Consider the following 17364-nt stretch of genomic DNA (forward strand, 5'->3'; position numbering starts at 1 on the left):
CAGATGACTGGTAGGACATTAATGGCTTAAGAGTTATACACGTCACTGTGCTGGCTTCTCAGTACATAACTTGTGTGTGTGTATATATACACATCTGTATTGTTTATACACTAACACTGCATTATTCATGTGTTTATGCGGAGTATTTAAACATTAGACAATGTCACTCCTTCAAAAAATGAACAAATACATAAATTGCGTCCTGTTAAGATAATGATGAGCACAACACTGCTGGCTTAATCTCTGAATTACTAGCTTCCTCACAGTTGTAGCTGCCTCTAATTTGGCCTGACGTTAATTCTTGCCGGTAGTCATATTGATGCGGCACACTGCCACTCTGTCACTGAATCAAACCATAATAGCATTTATTTACAAGTCATGGTTTACTGGCACAGAGGGCTCTAATTTCACAGGTGTGGGAGACACTGAGCAGAGTCTGTAACCATAATCTGCATATTTCCTCAGTCAGTCATCGATGTGCTCTGCAAAGACCTTCAAATCTCTTCAGAGGTTTGTGTAACTACTCAATGTGTGGGCTGTTGCTCCAGCCTTGCGCAACTGCCGAACATGTTGCTTTAAGTCTTTCACACCTTAATTTTGATTTAAATTTGTATTGATCTGTTACTTTCACTGAGCACACTGACGTCTATCTACACTTTCAATATGCATGCCAGGTTTTGGGGAAAAAAGCTGAATTTTATAGTAATGGGTGTAAAAATGACCAACACTTATGTCTACATTATATCCCCACTGTCTTCATTTAGGGCCATTACTAAGCATGCATTTTTTAACAGTCTGAAGTCACATGAGCTAAACAATAGCTGCTACGTGTTATAAATGCACTGGTCACCGGATGTCATTGATTTGCATTGATCGTCACTCTACTTAGAGTAATGCAGCTCCAACCTCGTGGTGTAACACAATCCACTGATGCATATCTACGAATGCTCCTTTTTTTTGTCTGTTTTCAACACGGTGCAAGCTGGCTAAAGGGAAGCTGGGCCATAGGACACATTTTGACATGGTACTACAGGTCAAGTTGCAGGAAGGGAAGGGTTGGGGACAAGAATTAGATAAAAAGATAAAGTAGAGGGAAGACTGCAGAGAGGTCTGATAGATTATGATATCAACATAATGAAGTGCTAAAGGAAATAAGGGAGGGTTAAAAAAGAGAGTGGGAAAGGAGGAATATGGTTATGTGAATATGGTTAAAAGGATGAGTCACAGAGACCATGGTTAAGGTAGAGGATGAAGCAGAAGAGCTGTAGGAAGTATGAGGAAGGTGGGGAAGGAGGAGGTGATGGGGAGGAGGAAGAGGACATTTAGACTGATGAGTCATCACAAGAAAGAGAATGATGGATGAAAAACCAGCACTCAAAGTGGAGGGGATGATGGTTATTTCTTGTAACCTTTCAAGCACGAGTGGTGACAAGTTGCTCAGTGCCTGCTGGAAACACAACTTACTATCTAATAGATAGATAGATAGATAGATAGATAGATAGATAGATAGATAGATAGATAGATAGATAGATAGATAGATAGATAGATAGATAGATAGATAGATAGATAGATAGATAGATAGATAATCAGAAGCATATTATATATATTATTAGAAGTATATATTTTCAAAATTAAACAACCTGCACATGTCAAGCATGTAGATGTGCAGGTTGTTTCTACAAACATTTGTGAAAGCATAGGTCGCTCTTAGGAGTTCAGTTAATTCCACTATGGTACAGTGATAGGATGACACCTGTGAAATTTCTTTGCTATTAAATATTCCACAGTCAGCTGTTAGTGGTATTATAAAAAAGTAAAAGTGATTGGGTGCAACTGCAACAGCTTTATAAAGTGGTAGGCCACATAAAATCACAGAGCAGAGGCCAGCGGATGCTGTGGCGCATAGTGTCAATCGCTACAGATCATCAAACTTCATGTGGCCTTCAGATTACCACAAAAGCAGTGCATAGAGAGCTTCATGGAATGAGTTTACTTCGTCAAGTAGAGCATCTCTATGCTCACAACTTTGTAATAGCAGTTTGGGGATGGCCCATTTCTGTTCCAGCATAACTGCAAGCAGTGCACAAAGCAAGATCCATAAAGACATGGATGAGTGAGTTTGATGTGGAAGAATGTGACTGGCCTGCACAGAGTCCTCACCTCAACCCGACATACCACGTTTGGGATGAATTAGAGTAAAGACTGCTAGCCAGGCCTTCTTGTCCAACATCATTGTCTGACCTCACAAATGTGGTTTTGGAAGAATGTTCAAAAATTCCCATTAACACACTCTTAAACCGTCTGTCTGTTTGACAGAGTGTGTTAATGGGAACTTTTGACGGATGCGGACGCTGCACCGGTCCGTCGTGGTGAAGAGAGAGCTGAGTGTAAAAGTGAAGCTCTCAATTTACCGGTCGATCTACGTCCCTGCCCTCACCTATGGCCATGAGCTGTGGGTAGTGACCGAAAGAACGAGATCACAGATACAAGTGGCGGAAATGAGCTTCCTCCGAAGGGTGGCTTGCCTCTGCCTTAGAGATAGGGTGAGAAGTTCAGCCATCCGGGAAGGGCTCAGAGTAGAGCCACTGCTCCTCCACATCGAAAGGAGCCAGCTGAGGTGGTTCGGGCATCTGATAAGGATGCCTCCTGGGTGAGGTGTTCCAGACATGTCCCACCGGGAGGAGGCCCCGGGGCAGACCCAGGACACGCTGGAGAGATTATATCTCTCGGCTGGCCAGGGAACGCCTTGGTGTTCCCCCGGATAAGCTAGAGGAGGTGGCTGGGGAGAGGGAGGTCTGGGCTTCTCTGCTTAGGCTGCTGCCCCTGCGACCCGGCCCAGGTTTAAGAGTGTCCATCCATCCGGATGGACACTCTTAAACCTTGAGTAAGGCCTTCCCAGAAGAGCTGAAGCTGTTATAGCTGCAGAGGGTGGGCTGGCATCATATTAAACCCTATGGATTGATAATGGGATGTCACTCAAGTTCATATGCGTGTGAAAACAAACGAGTGAATACTTTTGGCGATATAGTGTATCTTACTATATTAGTTTACTGATGATAAATTAAATGCAATAGAAGGTATTTAGTAACATGAAATATGGCAACAGTGATTAAAACTGGATTGGTTATCTAAACTTTCAGGAAACAGCCAAATGAAAAGTAAAAATTTCTTTTTCACTTCACACCCATTCTGGTTTGAGTCAGCTGAAAAAGCAAACACGAGAGTGTCATTTACTACAAGCCTATGGGACTCTTTGTTGATCGGTCGTTTTTACTGGGGTGGTATATTGACTGTGAACTTAGCAAATGACTTCAATCCAGCAGAGGGAGAGAATGCCTCAGAGGCAATGTATATATTGATGAATGGATTCAGAAATTGGTTACAGTTAGATATTGCAAGATATGAGGGAATGTGCAATCATTTTCTGCTGTAGCATTATCTGTATTGACTTGCTATGAGTAGAACAGAAGTATATAGACAGAACTAAAAACTCTCCTTTCTATATCGTCTTCATTTAGTTATTTTTTCTGTCTACTTGACATATTTCCAGGCCGCGGAACAATATAATATATATAATGCAACATGCTACCTTTTGAATGCTGGGAATTTGTATTTGTAAACCGTCCAAAAAGTATGTGACAGGTGACAAATGATCTATTTGTCTATTGCTGTCCACCACAGGTCAGCCTAAAATGATCCTGCTATTGATCCCTGCAAAAACAAGCCACAGTCTGAGAAGCTTTCAGAACAAACAGGCAGTCAGTTATGTAATTATAGGTATTTAAGTATGTAGTTCATCATTCTTGCTTTCTGTGCAATGAACATTTGTGCATAAAAAGCCCTCGGGGAAAGGCACTTTCAAAAAGAAAAGTACTTGCCTGTAGCACAATAGTGTGAAGTCTCACAAGATGAATTCTCTCAGGATCAGGATCTTGCAAATCTTGCAAAAATCCAGCTGCCTTGCAAGCAATAATATTCACTTTAAGAAACTATTCATGTTATCATTTTTAAAGCATCCTCATGTTAATTTCATCCATCCATGCATGCCCAGACCTCCTTCTCCCCATCCACATCTTTCAAGCTCTTCCAGGCGGACACTGAAGCATTCTCAAGTGAGCAGATATACATAATCTTTCCAGCATATCCTCAGTCTACCCAGCAAGTCTCTCCCAGTAGAACATGCCAATGCTTATACACTCAACAGTGCACGCTGGAGGTCAACCTTCAGTAAAGCCAACAGAATCCCAACATCCTTTGCTTGCATCCAGAGCTTCTGTTCATAAAAGTTAAGAACATCATCAGTGATAAAAGGGCAGCATTGGCGAAGTTCATCACACACTGGGTATGAGTCTGACTTTTGACTGGTAGTGCAAAACAAACTCTAATTGTGTTTGTACAGGGATGAAATAGCCATGGCAATGGGACCCATACTCCTGAAGCACCCTGAAAGGAACATGGTCCAATACTTTTTCCAAGTTCCTCTCCCACTGCTGGCTTTAGGTTGGAGGCCTGATATCCCTCAGCCTGGCCCCTCACTCTCATCAAATTTGCCTTGGTAGATCCCATCAGGGATAAGCGGCCTTTGACAACATAACTCCTTTGATCACACAGGCATGCAAACCCCTCCAACACAGTAAAGTGGTCATTCATGAAGAAACTTCTCCTTGTGTAAACTTCATCCTGCAACAAACACTTATTTTGTTATTTTATATGTTAAAAATTTTATATGTTCATATAAACTCTACAATAATGTTATGTAGGTTATGCAAAGTGGAGCACTGAACTGTAGCTTTTACTGAATACTAGAAAAGATGTTTTTATTAAAAATTAAAAACCTTTCATTTTGAATGTTTTATAACATTCACATTTGATAACATAAGCACTGATATTGTATCTCAGTCATGATCCATCTAATGCATTATTGAGGCAACGGAAAAAACAAACCAAATTCAAAAAGTCCATCAATAAATGTAATTTAGTTGCTGCATGTTTGACATTTTAAATATTTTTATGAACTGTTTTTGAATAAAAAATCATCTGGTAAAAAAAGGAGTTAAAGTGTTTTGTCACATATTCTTGGTAATTGCCATACTTTTCTTTGGATACAGTACACTTCACATTTATTTCATCCTTGAGCTGCAACATCAGCTGGCCAGGCAATAATTTAATGATTTAATAATCAGTTGTTACATCAGTTTAATTCAGTGGCTGCTTTGTTTTGATTGTTCAATTTGCCTTACACACAAACAAAGCCACTGATACACACATCTGAGTCATCTGGTGTTCTTGTGTCATTGAAATGGGACCACCTGGAAGACGAAACCAGTGGAATCCAGATGTCGGTTATTATGGTGAACTTGTTCTTTTCGGGTATACTCAGGAATGCCAATTTACTGACTCTCTAGAAGATGTTCAAATTACAATCTGAATATTTTTGTGTGAAGATTTTACCACAGTTTACATTGACTAACAAAATACATTTTTACATGCATATCGTAGAGTTAACAGTTAGTAAACTGCTACCTGCTTTTGCCAGCTTTGCTTTCTGTATAACTAAATTTTTTAAAATTACTGTAGGGTTTTATTTATTGTCATCACTGTTTAAAATGACTATATCAGTAATGGGAAAAAGCTAAGTGGTTGTTTTTGAAGCCGCTGATGTCCAGAGTTGATTTCTAATGGCATTGCGTTGTTGCAGAAAGTGACTTGGCAAGTGACAGTGGTAAAAGCCATTATTACATTCAGTGAGCTTAAATTCAACGACCGGGACATTTACACTCCACAGTTTTAAATATGAGGTGATTGTGTGCTCAAAATAAACCACAATAAATGTCCATTACCATGCAACAAATTATTATACAGATGGCTTAGCCCTGGACTGAAAACTCTGAGAAAATATCTTCACTTTGGGTTCCCAACACCACATTCTGCCCACTCTGGCAAGTGACTTTTGTACAAAGCAGCACAATGGATCAGTGGATCTGTGGCTTTAGTCTGGACAGAGGCCATTCTGGCATGCATTTGTATTGTCTGCAACACAGTTAGAAAATGTTCACATAGATAGCCCACATATACATGATATGATGAGTAAGCAGTGCTATTGAATTTCTGAGATCCTATGAGATCCTTTCCATTACAGCCACATTGCAACACTTGGTATAATTATATCTATGTATAAGTTCATTCAGTTTACATTAGACTTCACCAAAACAAGGGATTATCAAGTAAATTACTACAATTTGTGTACTTGACTAAATTAAAATATCAGAAAATGTATATATAAGTGTATCTTATGTGGCATACACAATAATGCCATCCGGCCAAGTAACAGTCACAGTAGGAGGTAGGTACTAATTAGCACACCTTTGTCCAGAGGGAAGTAACTCATCAGCATTATGTTCTGGTGTGATGATTGTTTTCAGCGATACCTGCAGATTGTTTGCTCTCAGCGGCACATGGTGTGAGAGCAGTGACGAGTCAGCCTGCCTGTAGCGCAGTTTGACTTCAGCACCATGGACAGATTTCGTCAGTGCGGTGGAGGAACTTGAGGCTTCAAACTGCTGGACACTGGTTTGCAGGACTCTGAATATACATGAACCCTCAGCGTGTAGCTTTTGAATATAAAATGCTTGCACATGATATTGCCCCATGGGGGTAAACAACCAGCCAAGATCAACGATGCCACCCTGTTCATCCAAGCACTCTAATAAGGCCAGGCTACAATAAGATGCAGAGTGTTTGCTTCTATGGAAAAACTCTAGCTTTAAATCAAATGAAATCACCCGTTTGCACGCTGCTACATCGCGGAAAGAGAGTCTTAATTTTAAGTGAATTAACATTCTCGGAGGGTAGAGATGTATAGTGGAAAATGTAAGAAAATGTTGAACTCGCATTTTTCCAGGCTGTTTGATTTAGTCGCATGTTCTTGCAACCGACCGGGAAAACCCTTCAAAGACGGGCAGAGTACATCTTTCACTGGGACAAGCCGTGAAGCAACCCTTTCGTTTTGCCATCTGGAAAAATGAAACTGTGCTCTCCACCGTGTAACTACGCGATCCCAGACCGTCTGTCAGTTTTACCGACCTGCTACCGGCAGGCTAGATTAAACGACTCTGAATGGGATATGGCATTAACATAACGCACTATAACACGGTGTACTCCGGGCTATGATTCCCTTTCCGCCGTTTTATTCCCTTATTCTAAGCTATTCCGACTATCTCATTATTTCAGACTTTTATGAGCCCGTGTCAAGGAATGGTCGCACTGTCTCTCTTGTATTTGCAGTTTTCCCCTCACTGGGCAGATGTTTGCGCTCACGGGGTCGTGACGTTGAAATAACGATGATTTTAGCTGGCACCCGGGGCGCGAACGGCGTCCGGCAGTTAAAGAGAGCTTGAGGTTTCCCTCACAGGTTTGCACAGGTTGGACACACATATTCCGCACTGACAGCGGAGTGGAGCGCTGCGTGAGGATGGATTGGGTTCGTAATGTAATTAGTTATTCACAAGCGCGCGTTCTCTGTCACTCTTTCTCACTTTGGACTTAAACCGCACCAACAACAACACTACCCCCCCCAAAACCCAACAGTATTTATGTTAAACGTCGCATTTTCAAATGAATCACTTTGATTTTCTGACTTTATGCCCCGCGCACCCCTTTTGTGAATCATTCATTGACAGATTAAACATGAGTTCTGTTATTGTGTTTTTCTCTCCACTTTAACCCGTCCAGAATTTACCATTTGGGTTCAAGCAAACCTAAAGACGTCGGAGAAGGAGGGTGGAAGATGTAGAAGGAGCTGGAGAAACAGTCCGTCTAACCCTGGGTGAGTGAGTGAGTGAGAGACAGAGCAGGGGCGGACGAGCTGAAGAGAGAGAGAGAGAGAGAGAGAGAGAGAGAGACTGGGCGCGCATGTCCAGTTCTTCCATGCAGGCTGTTCTCCCTGCTCGCCAATCATTCTACGAGTTTCCCCTCACTCTTTCTCTCTCCCTGTCTTCACATGTGCACCGGACCCACAGCTTTCTCCTGAGCGGACACTGCAGGGAAAGAACCGACCGAAACCACCATGGAATAGGAATACGACCCGGGAAACGGGGGAAAATAAAACCTCTCTTATCTTCTTCTCTCTTTTTTTTCCCGACTCTTTTTTTTCTAGCGCCTTTTTCTGTCTTTTCGCATCTTCCCCATCTCCCTCGATGTCTCTCAACAGTTTCTGAAGGGGTTGAATTAAAGAAAAATGAGGATTATAATTTTTTCTTGGCACTTTCTCGGGGTGTATTCCGCCCTTTGGGGGCTGGCGACAGGGGCTTTCCCCAGCTCAGTGCAGATAGGTGAGTTGGAGGATTACTGATTTTACGCACGGACACTCAGATCTGACACACTACACGGAATTTTGGTGGATTTTTAGCGGACAGCAGTCACCATGAAAAAAAGGTGCACCAGGACCCAGCAAACCATAAGATTCTGTATAACACGAGAAATTCACTTAAGAATGAAGGAACAGAAGAACATATAACTATAGGAATATTCCCTCTGTGGTGCATCTTTTCTTACTTTTATTATTATTTTTCTAATCCAAGATATTTTAGTGCTGGTTCGGTTGTGACTCATATGGTTTATAAATGCACACAAACGCTTTCACTCTGTCTGTCCTTCTACTGTATTTGCGTGTATTTTAAACGCTGTTCGGGGCTCATGAATGTTTCAGCGAGCTTTGTTCCCTTCTAGTCTTCTTCAGTGTTTAGACACTGCAGTATTCTCTCTCTCTCTCTCTCACACACACACACACTCTCTCTCTCTCTTTCTCTCTCTCTCTCTCTGTCTGCCCTTTTCCAGTTACCCCGTGTCAGTGCGGGATGAGCCTGTATTTCAAGCCATCTAATAGATCTGAGATGAAGTTAACTGAATCTGAATCATGGGTTTACTCATATGAACCACCACACATGCTCGGAATCTCTTCCTCCCCTTCTTTCCTTCACGTACAAACATACACACATCCAGCCAGGCATGTGTGTGATAATGAATGCACTGCATCACTCCTTGTGGGGGGCAGCTGGGAGGTCCTATAATGAGATTCGCCTCCTTGACTCTGTCTCTCTACAGCTGCCAATAAACTTAATGCGCTAAATATTTCCTGTTTTTTATACACACAGGTACACGCATACACACATTTGCACTGATATTCAAGCATGGATGTGCACACATACACTGTCCACATACAGTTAGAGTAATGCACACCTGGTGTATTCTGCGCATTTGAGTAGTTACAAATGTCAAGCACGCGTCTAAACATTCAACAACACATGCTCACAGTGAACATGCTTGCACACATCTACATGCTGTATGAAGCATGCACGATCATGCTAAAGCACACACATGCAGTCTTTTCTTCCCTCCCTCTGGCCATCCTCCTTAAAACACTCCAATATACATACATGATCATCCACTTGGCTCTCGGGCTTACTTGAGAAGTCATTTGCATATCTCTGCATTGCACACAAGTGTAATGCCAGTGGATGCACAGACGATTTCTTTTCACATACGTGTGTGTGAAAAAGAGAGTGTGAGACAAAGAAGGATAAAGATGTGAATATGTAGAAAAAATTATTTGACAAACTACTGCAATGACGTCCTCATCTAGTTTCAGTACGTGTTAAGTGTGTGTGTGTCCTCTCAGAGGATATTTTACCCTAAAACTAAAATATATTTTCATTTTTGAACAAGCCACTTGGAATTTTTAATCATAAGCCATACAACAATTCAGTTTTTGATGAAATTGTAATTTTGCACAAAATTATTTATTGTGAAATTTGCGCAGTTCCCACACATGCTCCAGCTGTAAGGTCTCTGTGTATGTGTACAGACGTGCGCCTTGATATTTGGAGATGGTTACTGATTATTTGTCTGGGTTTTGTAGAAGAAACGCTAGAACTCAGAGTGAAGCTGATGTATTAAAGGGACACATGCAGCCACATGGATAAGTGACATGTTATGTAGTGATAATTGCTTTGTTCAATATGCTCTGCCTCCCAACTCCTCCCCTGTCATCCCTTTCTCAACCCCTCTTCTCCTCTCTCTCTCTCGCAAAGCAATGTCAAGGCTTCACAGTCTGCTCGTGTAATCCAATTCAGTTGACTTGAGCCTGACTCGGTTCAAACTAATTCACGTTGGTTTTCCTCAAGTCGTAATGTTAGGCAGAATTAATTTATGTGATTATCTTAACGTCAATGTCAATCTTTATTTCAATAGAACATTTAAAAGCAACAAGGATGACCTAGTGCTTTACGAAACAAACAAGATAAAATCTTAGCTCAGTAAAATAAGCACAACAAAACAAAACATAAAAACAAATAAATACAATTAAATCTGACTAAAAACAAACCAAAAAAGACACCACAACATAAAAAAGACACTAATGGGACTCAAGAGTAACAGGAAGTCCAACTGAACTGGAATTAAAAGCCAAAATAGAAAAAGGGAGTTTTAAGACGGGATTTAAAGGACTGTATAGACTGCAGTACAAATATCAAGTGGCAGGTTTTTCCACTAGAGGCTGCAACTGCAAAAGCCCGATCCCCTCTATGCTTAAATTAAGACCTCGGCTGCACTAAGAGCATCAGGATAGATGATCTCAGTGCTCTTTTGGGGGTTATATAAGTTGAGCAGCTTGGTTAAACAGCTGTGTGCTATACCATTTAAAATTTGAGGAAATTAAAAAAAAAGTTCAAATCAATCCAAAAAAACGGACAGGTAGCCATGTGTAAACCTGTTAAAACTCCAATGATGCGCTCATGCCTTCTAATGCCTGTTAAATTGCGAGATTTGCAAGATAAATTACAAGATCCTGATCCTGAGCACTTATAGCTAATCAACAAACCGCCTGGACTTATAGATGCCCTACAAGGGACTACTTGCCAGTAAGCGCTACAGGTGTGTTTTTTAGTTATGACACTAAATAAATGATTTATCCAAGTACTTGCTAAGTATTTTAAAGATATAAGAAAGTGACTGACTGCGAGTTCCTTTCATACGTACAATTTTAATATATATCTAATACAAGACATGACTGTTAACAGCACTGACTGCTCGATAGCTCTAAAAGCTCCTTTAGGTTGTGGCTTATTTTATTGTCTTCTGACTGCCGAGTACATTTGTGATTGACATTTAAAACAGTTTACAACACAACATCCCAGATGGTTCAGTCAAACAAACCACTTCGCTCACTGGTTTTCTCTGTTCTTATGAGGTGATATGAAAAAAAAAAAACCTAAACATTTTCACATCACTCTTTGCAGTCCTGTGAAGAACTAAGCACAACCTTAATGTTTCCACGGGAATTAGGAAGGTAAGTAGATGCCACATGCTGCCAGATATTTGATCACCTCATCATGAGCAAGTTTAAGCACCCCTAGAAAAAGAGACCTTTTGCCAGTTTACAATTTTGAAGCATTCGGGTATGAGTTGGCAAAATACCACAAAGAATGGACCTCCCAGTGAATTTGCACCATGGTTAGACTGCGTAATGGTCAGACCAATGGAAAAGTTCATGAAAAGATTGAATAAGTGTGTCCTGGATGGGTTTTCTGGAGAAAGCCTCTTCAAAATAGAACATGACAGCATTGCTTAGGTTTGCAAAGCTGAACCTGAACAAACGACAAGACTTTTTGAACAATGAGCTTGTTTTTCAGCCACAGTGGTCCTTAAATTCTTCTGTACATCAAAGTGTTCTAGAGTCAAATAGGAGGTCATCTGTTCGACATCTAAACCTTAGCCAATATTGAGTCATGCAGCCGGACGATGACTATCCCAAGCATAGCAATAATCTACAACAGAACGGCTGAGAAAGAAAAGACTCAAGCTGTTACAATGACACAGTCAAATTTCAGCGCTCAAACTGACTGAAATGCTGAGATGAACCTTAACAGAACTGTGCATGAACAAACCTCAAACCTCAATGAATTTCAGTAACGCAAAGAAGAGTTGGCCAAAATATCTCTATCGTGATGTGAGAGACTGATGAAGTCATATTAAAGTTATTTTTGAAGTGAAGTTTTTGCTTCTAAAGGTGCTGAATCATGGGGTGTAGTTTTTCACTAGACTGCAGTGAAAGTCTTTTCATGTCTCCCTACGCTTCTCTGTTTAGTGGGTGGGTCACTCTCAGAGCTTTTCAAACATTGTCTCACCCAGTTATTTAATTCAGATTTTGTTCCTTTTAAGTCTCACTGAAGGCAAATACCTAGCATATCTATAACATTTTGGTCTCTTCTGTTGATTTTAGAAGTTACTGGTGTTATATTACAGGTAGCATATTTTTTCAAGGTTAAAGAACAGAATCTTTTCCATTGAGAATGCATGGAAAAGATTACATGACCTTTAACAGCTTTTTTCCCCATTTTTTTTTTCCATTTCTAGTACAGGTAGTAATCTGTCAGTCTCATCTATCTCTCTAGTTCTTTTCCTATGTATCTGTATAAGTTTTATCTTCTTGTTAATTTGGCCATTTTTTCCTGTTTTATGCAATACTGCTACCTTTTCTGTTTCTTCCTACCTCTTCTTTTCATTCTCTTTCACTGAATTGTATGAGGGGAAGCTTTCATTTTTTAAAAAACAATGACTTTTAACACTTGCTCTCTGTTACTCTGTGTTTTTTCATGGCATATCCTCCTCCTTTATTTGGCTGACCCTTTTTGATCTGTTTTCTTTTAAGTCCTCTCAGACTCATTATCTCTTTGATGGCTTTCCCGACAGCTTAGTCGTTTCTCTTTTCTTCTCCTTTCCTCTCCATCTCTCTGTCTTTCTCAGATTTCATCAATGCAGTCTGCAGTGTGAGCCTCCATAAATGTGTTGGTATTCATGTTTGTGCGTGAGACAGAGAACAAGGATGTGCTAAAAGACAAATTACCTTTTATAACAAAGCTAATGAAGATCTCGGCTATCTCCTCACTTCTCCCCTCCTCTGTTTTTCTCTGCCCTCCCCATTTATCTTTCGTTCCCCTCATTACTCTTCTACCTGTCACTCTCCGTCTTTCGCGACTTTTTCCACCCGACCCCTCTCCGCCTTACAATAACTCACTTCCTTTCTTTTGAATCATGTTTCTTACCTTCTTGGCCTCTCTTCTTCTCTCTTTGTCCCTCTTTCTAGGTGGATTGTTCATTAGGAATACTGATCAGGAGTATACAGCTTTTCGACTAGCTATCTTCCTTCACAACACCAGCCCTAATGCTACGGAAGCTCCCTTTAACCTGGTTCCACATGTGGACAACATAGAGACTGCCAACAGCTTTGCAGTCACCAATGCATGTAAGTACTTAAATATGTGGCTGGTTAAACAACAAATGCATACAGCATGCCTCTCTCTCCATCCCTATTGCTCCCTTTAGCTAATCTCTCATTACCATTTTAGATAAATATTTGTTTTATTTTCTACCTGAAGTTGTTCAAAGGATCAAACTGTAACCATATTTTAAAATGCACAGTATCATATTTTGCTTCGAGCGGTCTTTTTCTTCAAATTGATGTTTTAAAGTGCTGATTTTAGACACTGTACAAGACAATGAAACAGTGATAAATGCTAAAGTCGTTGCTGTGTGGCATTTTGAAGCACTGTCAAGTGGTTAATTCTGTTGGCAGTTGTTACCCAGACTGATTTATTTCATTCTCTTCTATTCACATTATCACTCCCATCTGTAAAAGGATAATATAACCCATCACAAAATATTGCAGTCTGTTACAAGTATAAAATTAGTCTGGGAACTGTTGCAGACAGTGTTTAATATGGGTCCTTTGTGTTCAGAACAGAGGGGAACAGTTGGTGCTTGTGTCCTCTCTGATCTTTTGAAAGATGACAGCTAATCTTTCACCATCCCTGTCTGTTCATGAGGGGATGACATCTAATCCTTCAAACTCCCTGTCGACCTGGAAGCCTACGAGAGAGATTTTACGATGTTTGCACTCGCAAGTTAGTGTTAACAAGGCTATATGGGCAGCTGGTTGGCGACAGGTCAGAATTGCTGCATGTGCTGCAGGTTTCTCTGGTTTCTCTTCATAGAGGAGCCCCAACTGTGGAATACCGATTTTTGCCACATGCAATTTTCTTTCCAAGAATTGTAAGTGACAGCATATGGACACAAAATGTAATTCCACTCAATGCAATATAATATTTGCATAATGAAATCATTTAAGTTACAGTATAAATAAAGTGCTCTTCTATTAGAAAGAGATTTCAAAAATTAGCTTTTGAGTTTACCTGACCAATCTTACCTTACCAAACAAAATCAGATGGAACAGATTTATGTAAAAAATCACATGTCAGGTACTTACATCATTTTACAGTATGTTTAAAACTTCACTAGATTACAGGACATCCACCCTTTTCTCTTTTTCACTCAGCTCCATTATTTTTTTCATAACTGCTTTGATCCTTTGCTCATACCGAGGCTGTTGGCTTGAGGCTCTAAGCTCTGGATAGCGTTAGCTTTAACACATTTTTCTTTGTTGGCTATTTTTATTTATTTATTTATTTTACATATTTGCACATCTACATGTGTAAGATCATCAAACACATTTTAATATTACACAAAATTAAACTAAATAAAATGATAACTGGTTGCGCCACTCTTGGCAACAATGACTGCAATCAAGGGTTTATGATAAATGGCAATGACCCTAACCCCAAATGGCTGTGGAGGAAATCTTTACAGAGGAATTCAGCCACTGATGATAACCTCTGTATGAAGTTTGGATTTAAGAAACTGGATTTAAGTCTGGACTTTGACTAGGCTACTTCAAAACCTTAATTTTCTTTGTGAGTCATTCAGAGGAGGACTTACCTTTCAGATCATCGTTGTACTGCGTAACCCAAGTCTGCTTGAGGTGGTTCCATTCATGGTTCCATCAATTATGACAAGTCGTCCACTTCCTGAAGCAGCAAAGCAGCCTCAGACCATCACACTACCACCATCATGCTTGGCTTTTGTTATGATGCTCTTTTCATAAAATACTGTTATTATTTTATTTATTTTTTTGCCAGTAGCAGGATTCAAATCTTCCAGAAAGTTCAAGTTTTGTCACATCAGGTCAAAAGTCAGTATTAAAGTATGGTCATCTTTGAAATTGCCAAGAGACGGATGGTAAACTGATATTTCAGTAATGGCCGTTTACCACCTTAGACTGTTTTTTAACCCATTTTTTCACCCATTCTTGATTGCTATCAAATGTGTTAGGTTTTTCCACTTAAAACCCTTAACACATTTGAGCAGCAATCAAGAGTGGGTGAAAAAATACGAATAACACTTTCGGTTGAATTTATACTAATCAACTCATGTTGTTTCCCACAAAGTTCAGAATTGTTATAACTGTTTCTTTAGTCTGATTTGTGTCACATCGCCAGTTTGACCAACTGTTGAAAGCAGACCAGTTTAGGGAATGTTAGATCAATGTGATCCTTGTTCTTGTTTTCACCTCATATGACTGAGAGATGCCCTTGTGGATGTCTTTGTGTATTTTGTATGATAGTCATTTAGTTATTTGTTTTCTAGAAGCCCCAGTTTCAGTCAGTTGTGTGCCTGCGCTTGTTTACAACTCTTTGTGATTGCATGTTTGAGTGCTGTGTTTAAGATGGGGACAAGCTGCTCTTGTTAATTTACTCAACAGTGTCTTTTATGCCAATGTTTGAGAGGGGATAAGGTTTCATTGATACTCTCGGTGAGCTGAATCTAGACATTGGGTGAGTTTGATAAAGCAGAAAAGTGAAAGCTTTAAGTAGAAAGAATTTATTTATCATTTATCCAACTGTTCGCAAAATATGTGTTTTTCCTCTCAAGGGCATCATCATATCATGTTCCCTCGTTAACTCAGTTCTAAAGTCCATCCATCCTATTTTAGGGAAATTCTCAAGAGACTGTGTTGCACCGTTTTACCTCCTTATCTCATTAAGCTTTAACAAATCGACTATCAGGGTTATTAACTAGGTGCTGTGTACGAAATCAATACAGTATTTTACAACAATGCACCGCTTGTCTTCACAATATTATATCAATTTGTTTCCCAGGAACAAATAAATGCTTCAGAATCTGAAATGTTTAGAGCATCACCTGACAATAGTTTTATGTTTGTTACACGAGTAAAATGAATTTCGAGATTCCATACCCTCCCCCCAAAAGGGAATTGCTAAGATTTAACTGGAGTCAAATTCTAGCTATATTCAATCATAAATCAAAAGTGTGCAATGTAATTTCCAAGTTTGTTTCTACACACTGCACCACAGAGCCACATAAATGAATAGATTAGTTAATACAGTGTACAGTCACTGGAAAATTGATAGTCTACAACCTCCCACCCTTAGATTCCTTCACACACTGCATCTGTTCCAGTCCATTGTTAAGCTTAGCGAGTGAGTGGGATGGTGCACAATGAATAAACATCAGGTTGCATTCTTATAAAGTAAAGGGAGGAGTATGAAGGTGCAATCAATCAACCTGACTGACTTAGAAATGTGACCATCAGAAACCCTGTTGTGCCATAAAAAAGTGGAGATTTGGGCCTAAATATTTCAGTGTAAGCACTACATTTTTTCCTAATGAAGAGATATAGAGATATAGATAGTTAATGTATGTTAAATGATATTCTCAGAGAGGGTGGATAATTTTGTTTCCCAGATATATCACAGTGTCTAGCACTGTTGCCTTTCTGTGTTTGCATGTTCTCTCTGTGCCTACATTGATTCTCTCTGAGTACTTGTCACACCTCTGCTATCCAAAGGCTAAAGAAGCATTCACTCTCAATCGAAAATATCAAATTCCTTGTGATAACTGAAAATCCAGGGAATCTCCAAAATCATTCGGTTTCAGTCTTTGGATTCTGTTGATGCAGTTTGGAGGAATTCACATTCATGAACCATCATCAAGAAGCCACACTTTTGTGCTGACTGACCCGTTTCTTCCTTGCTCTTAACACAACCACTGAAGTTTATTTTCAGTGAATCATATGTGTACCTTTCTCTTACAAGTGTGCAAACAAACACACACACACACACGCACACACACACAGGTGTTGGCAAGAGGAGGCTGTTCTATGCGAACCATCGGCTCTTCCCCTCTCTCTTGCTCTCTCCACAGGCTACGCTTAACAAGCAGAGCCACTTCTTTCTCTCTGCACCTTTTTTCTCTCTCTCACTTTCTTGCCCACTCTTTTCACTTTTGTTCCATCCCTCCCTCTCACCTTCGCTGGTTTCCACTTCTCCCTCTCTCCCCTCCTTGTCTTTCCATCTCCTCAGACTCTTCCTCTTCATTGCGTTTTACTGCGCCTATCCTCTGCACAGGCGTGGCGAATGGATCTCTAAATTAATCCTTGACTCTTGCTCCGGG

General features: G+C 40.1%; 1 protein-coding gene across 4 annotated transcripts in view; it reads left to right on the forward strand.

Annotated features, from left to right (window-relative positions):
• The first annotated feature begins 7973 nt into the window (after nucleotides 1–7973).
• The window catches only part of gria4a (glutamate receptor, ionotropic, AMPA 4a), a 116418-nt gene continuing 107027 nt past the window's right edge, over nucleotides 7974–17364 (forward strand). For all 4 annotated transcript variants that reach the window (XM_063494205.1, XM_063494206.1, XM_063494207.1 and 1 more), the window contains exons 1-2: nucleotides 7974–8330; nucleotides 13142–13300. In XM_063494205.1, the coding sequence (XP_063350275.1) occupies nucleotides 8237–8330; nucleotides 13142–13300 (253 nt within the window). In that variant the 5' untranslated portion in view covers nucleotides 7974–8236. The remainder of the gene's footprint in view (nucleotides 8331–13141; nucleotides 13301–17364) is intronic.

Source organism: Pelmatolapia mariae, linkage group LG14 (assembly GCF_036321145.2).
Source record: "Pelmatolapia mariae isolate MD_Pm_ZW linkage group LG14, Pm_UMD_F_2, whole genome shotgun sequence".
NCBI classification, from domain to species: Eukaryota; Metazoa; Chordata; class Actinopteri; order Cichliformes; family Cichlidae; genus Pelmatolapia; species Pelmatolapia mariae.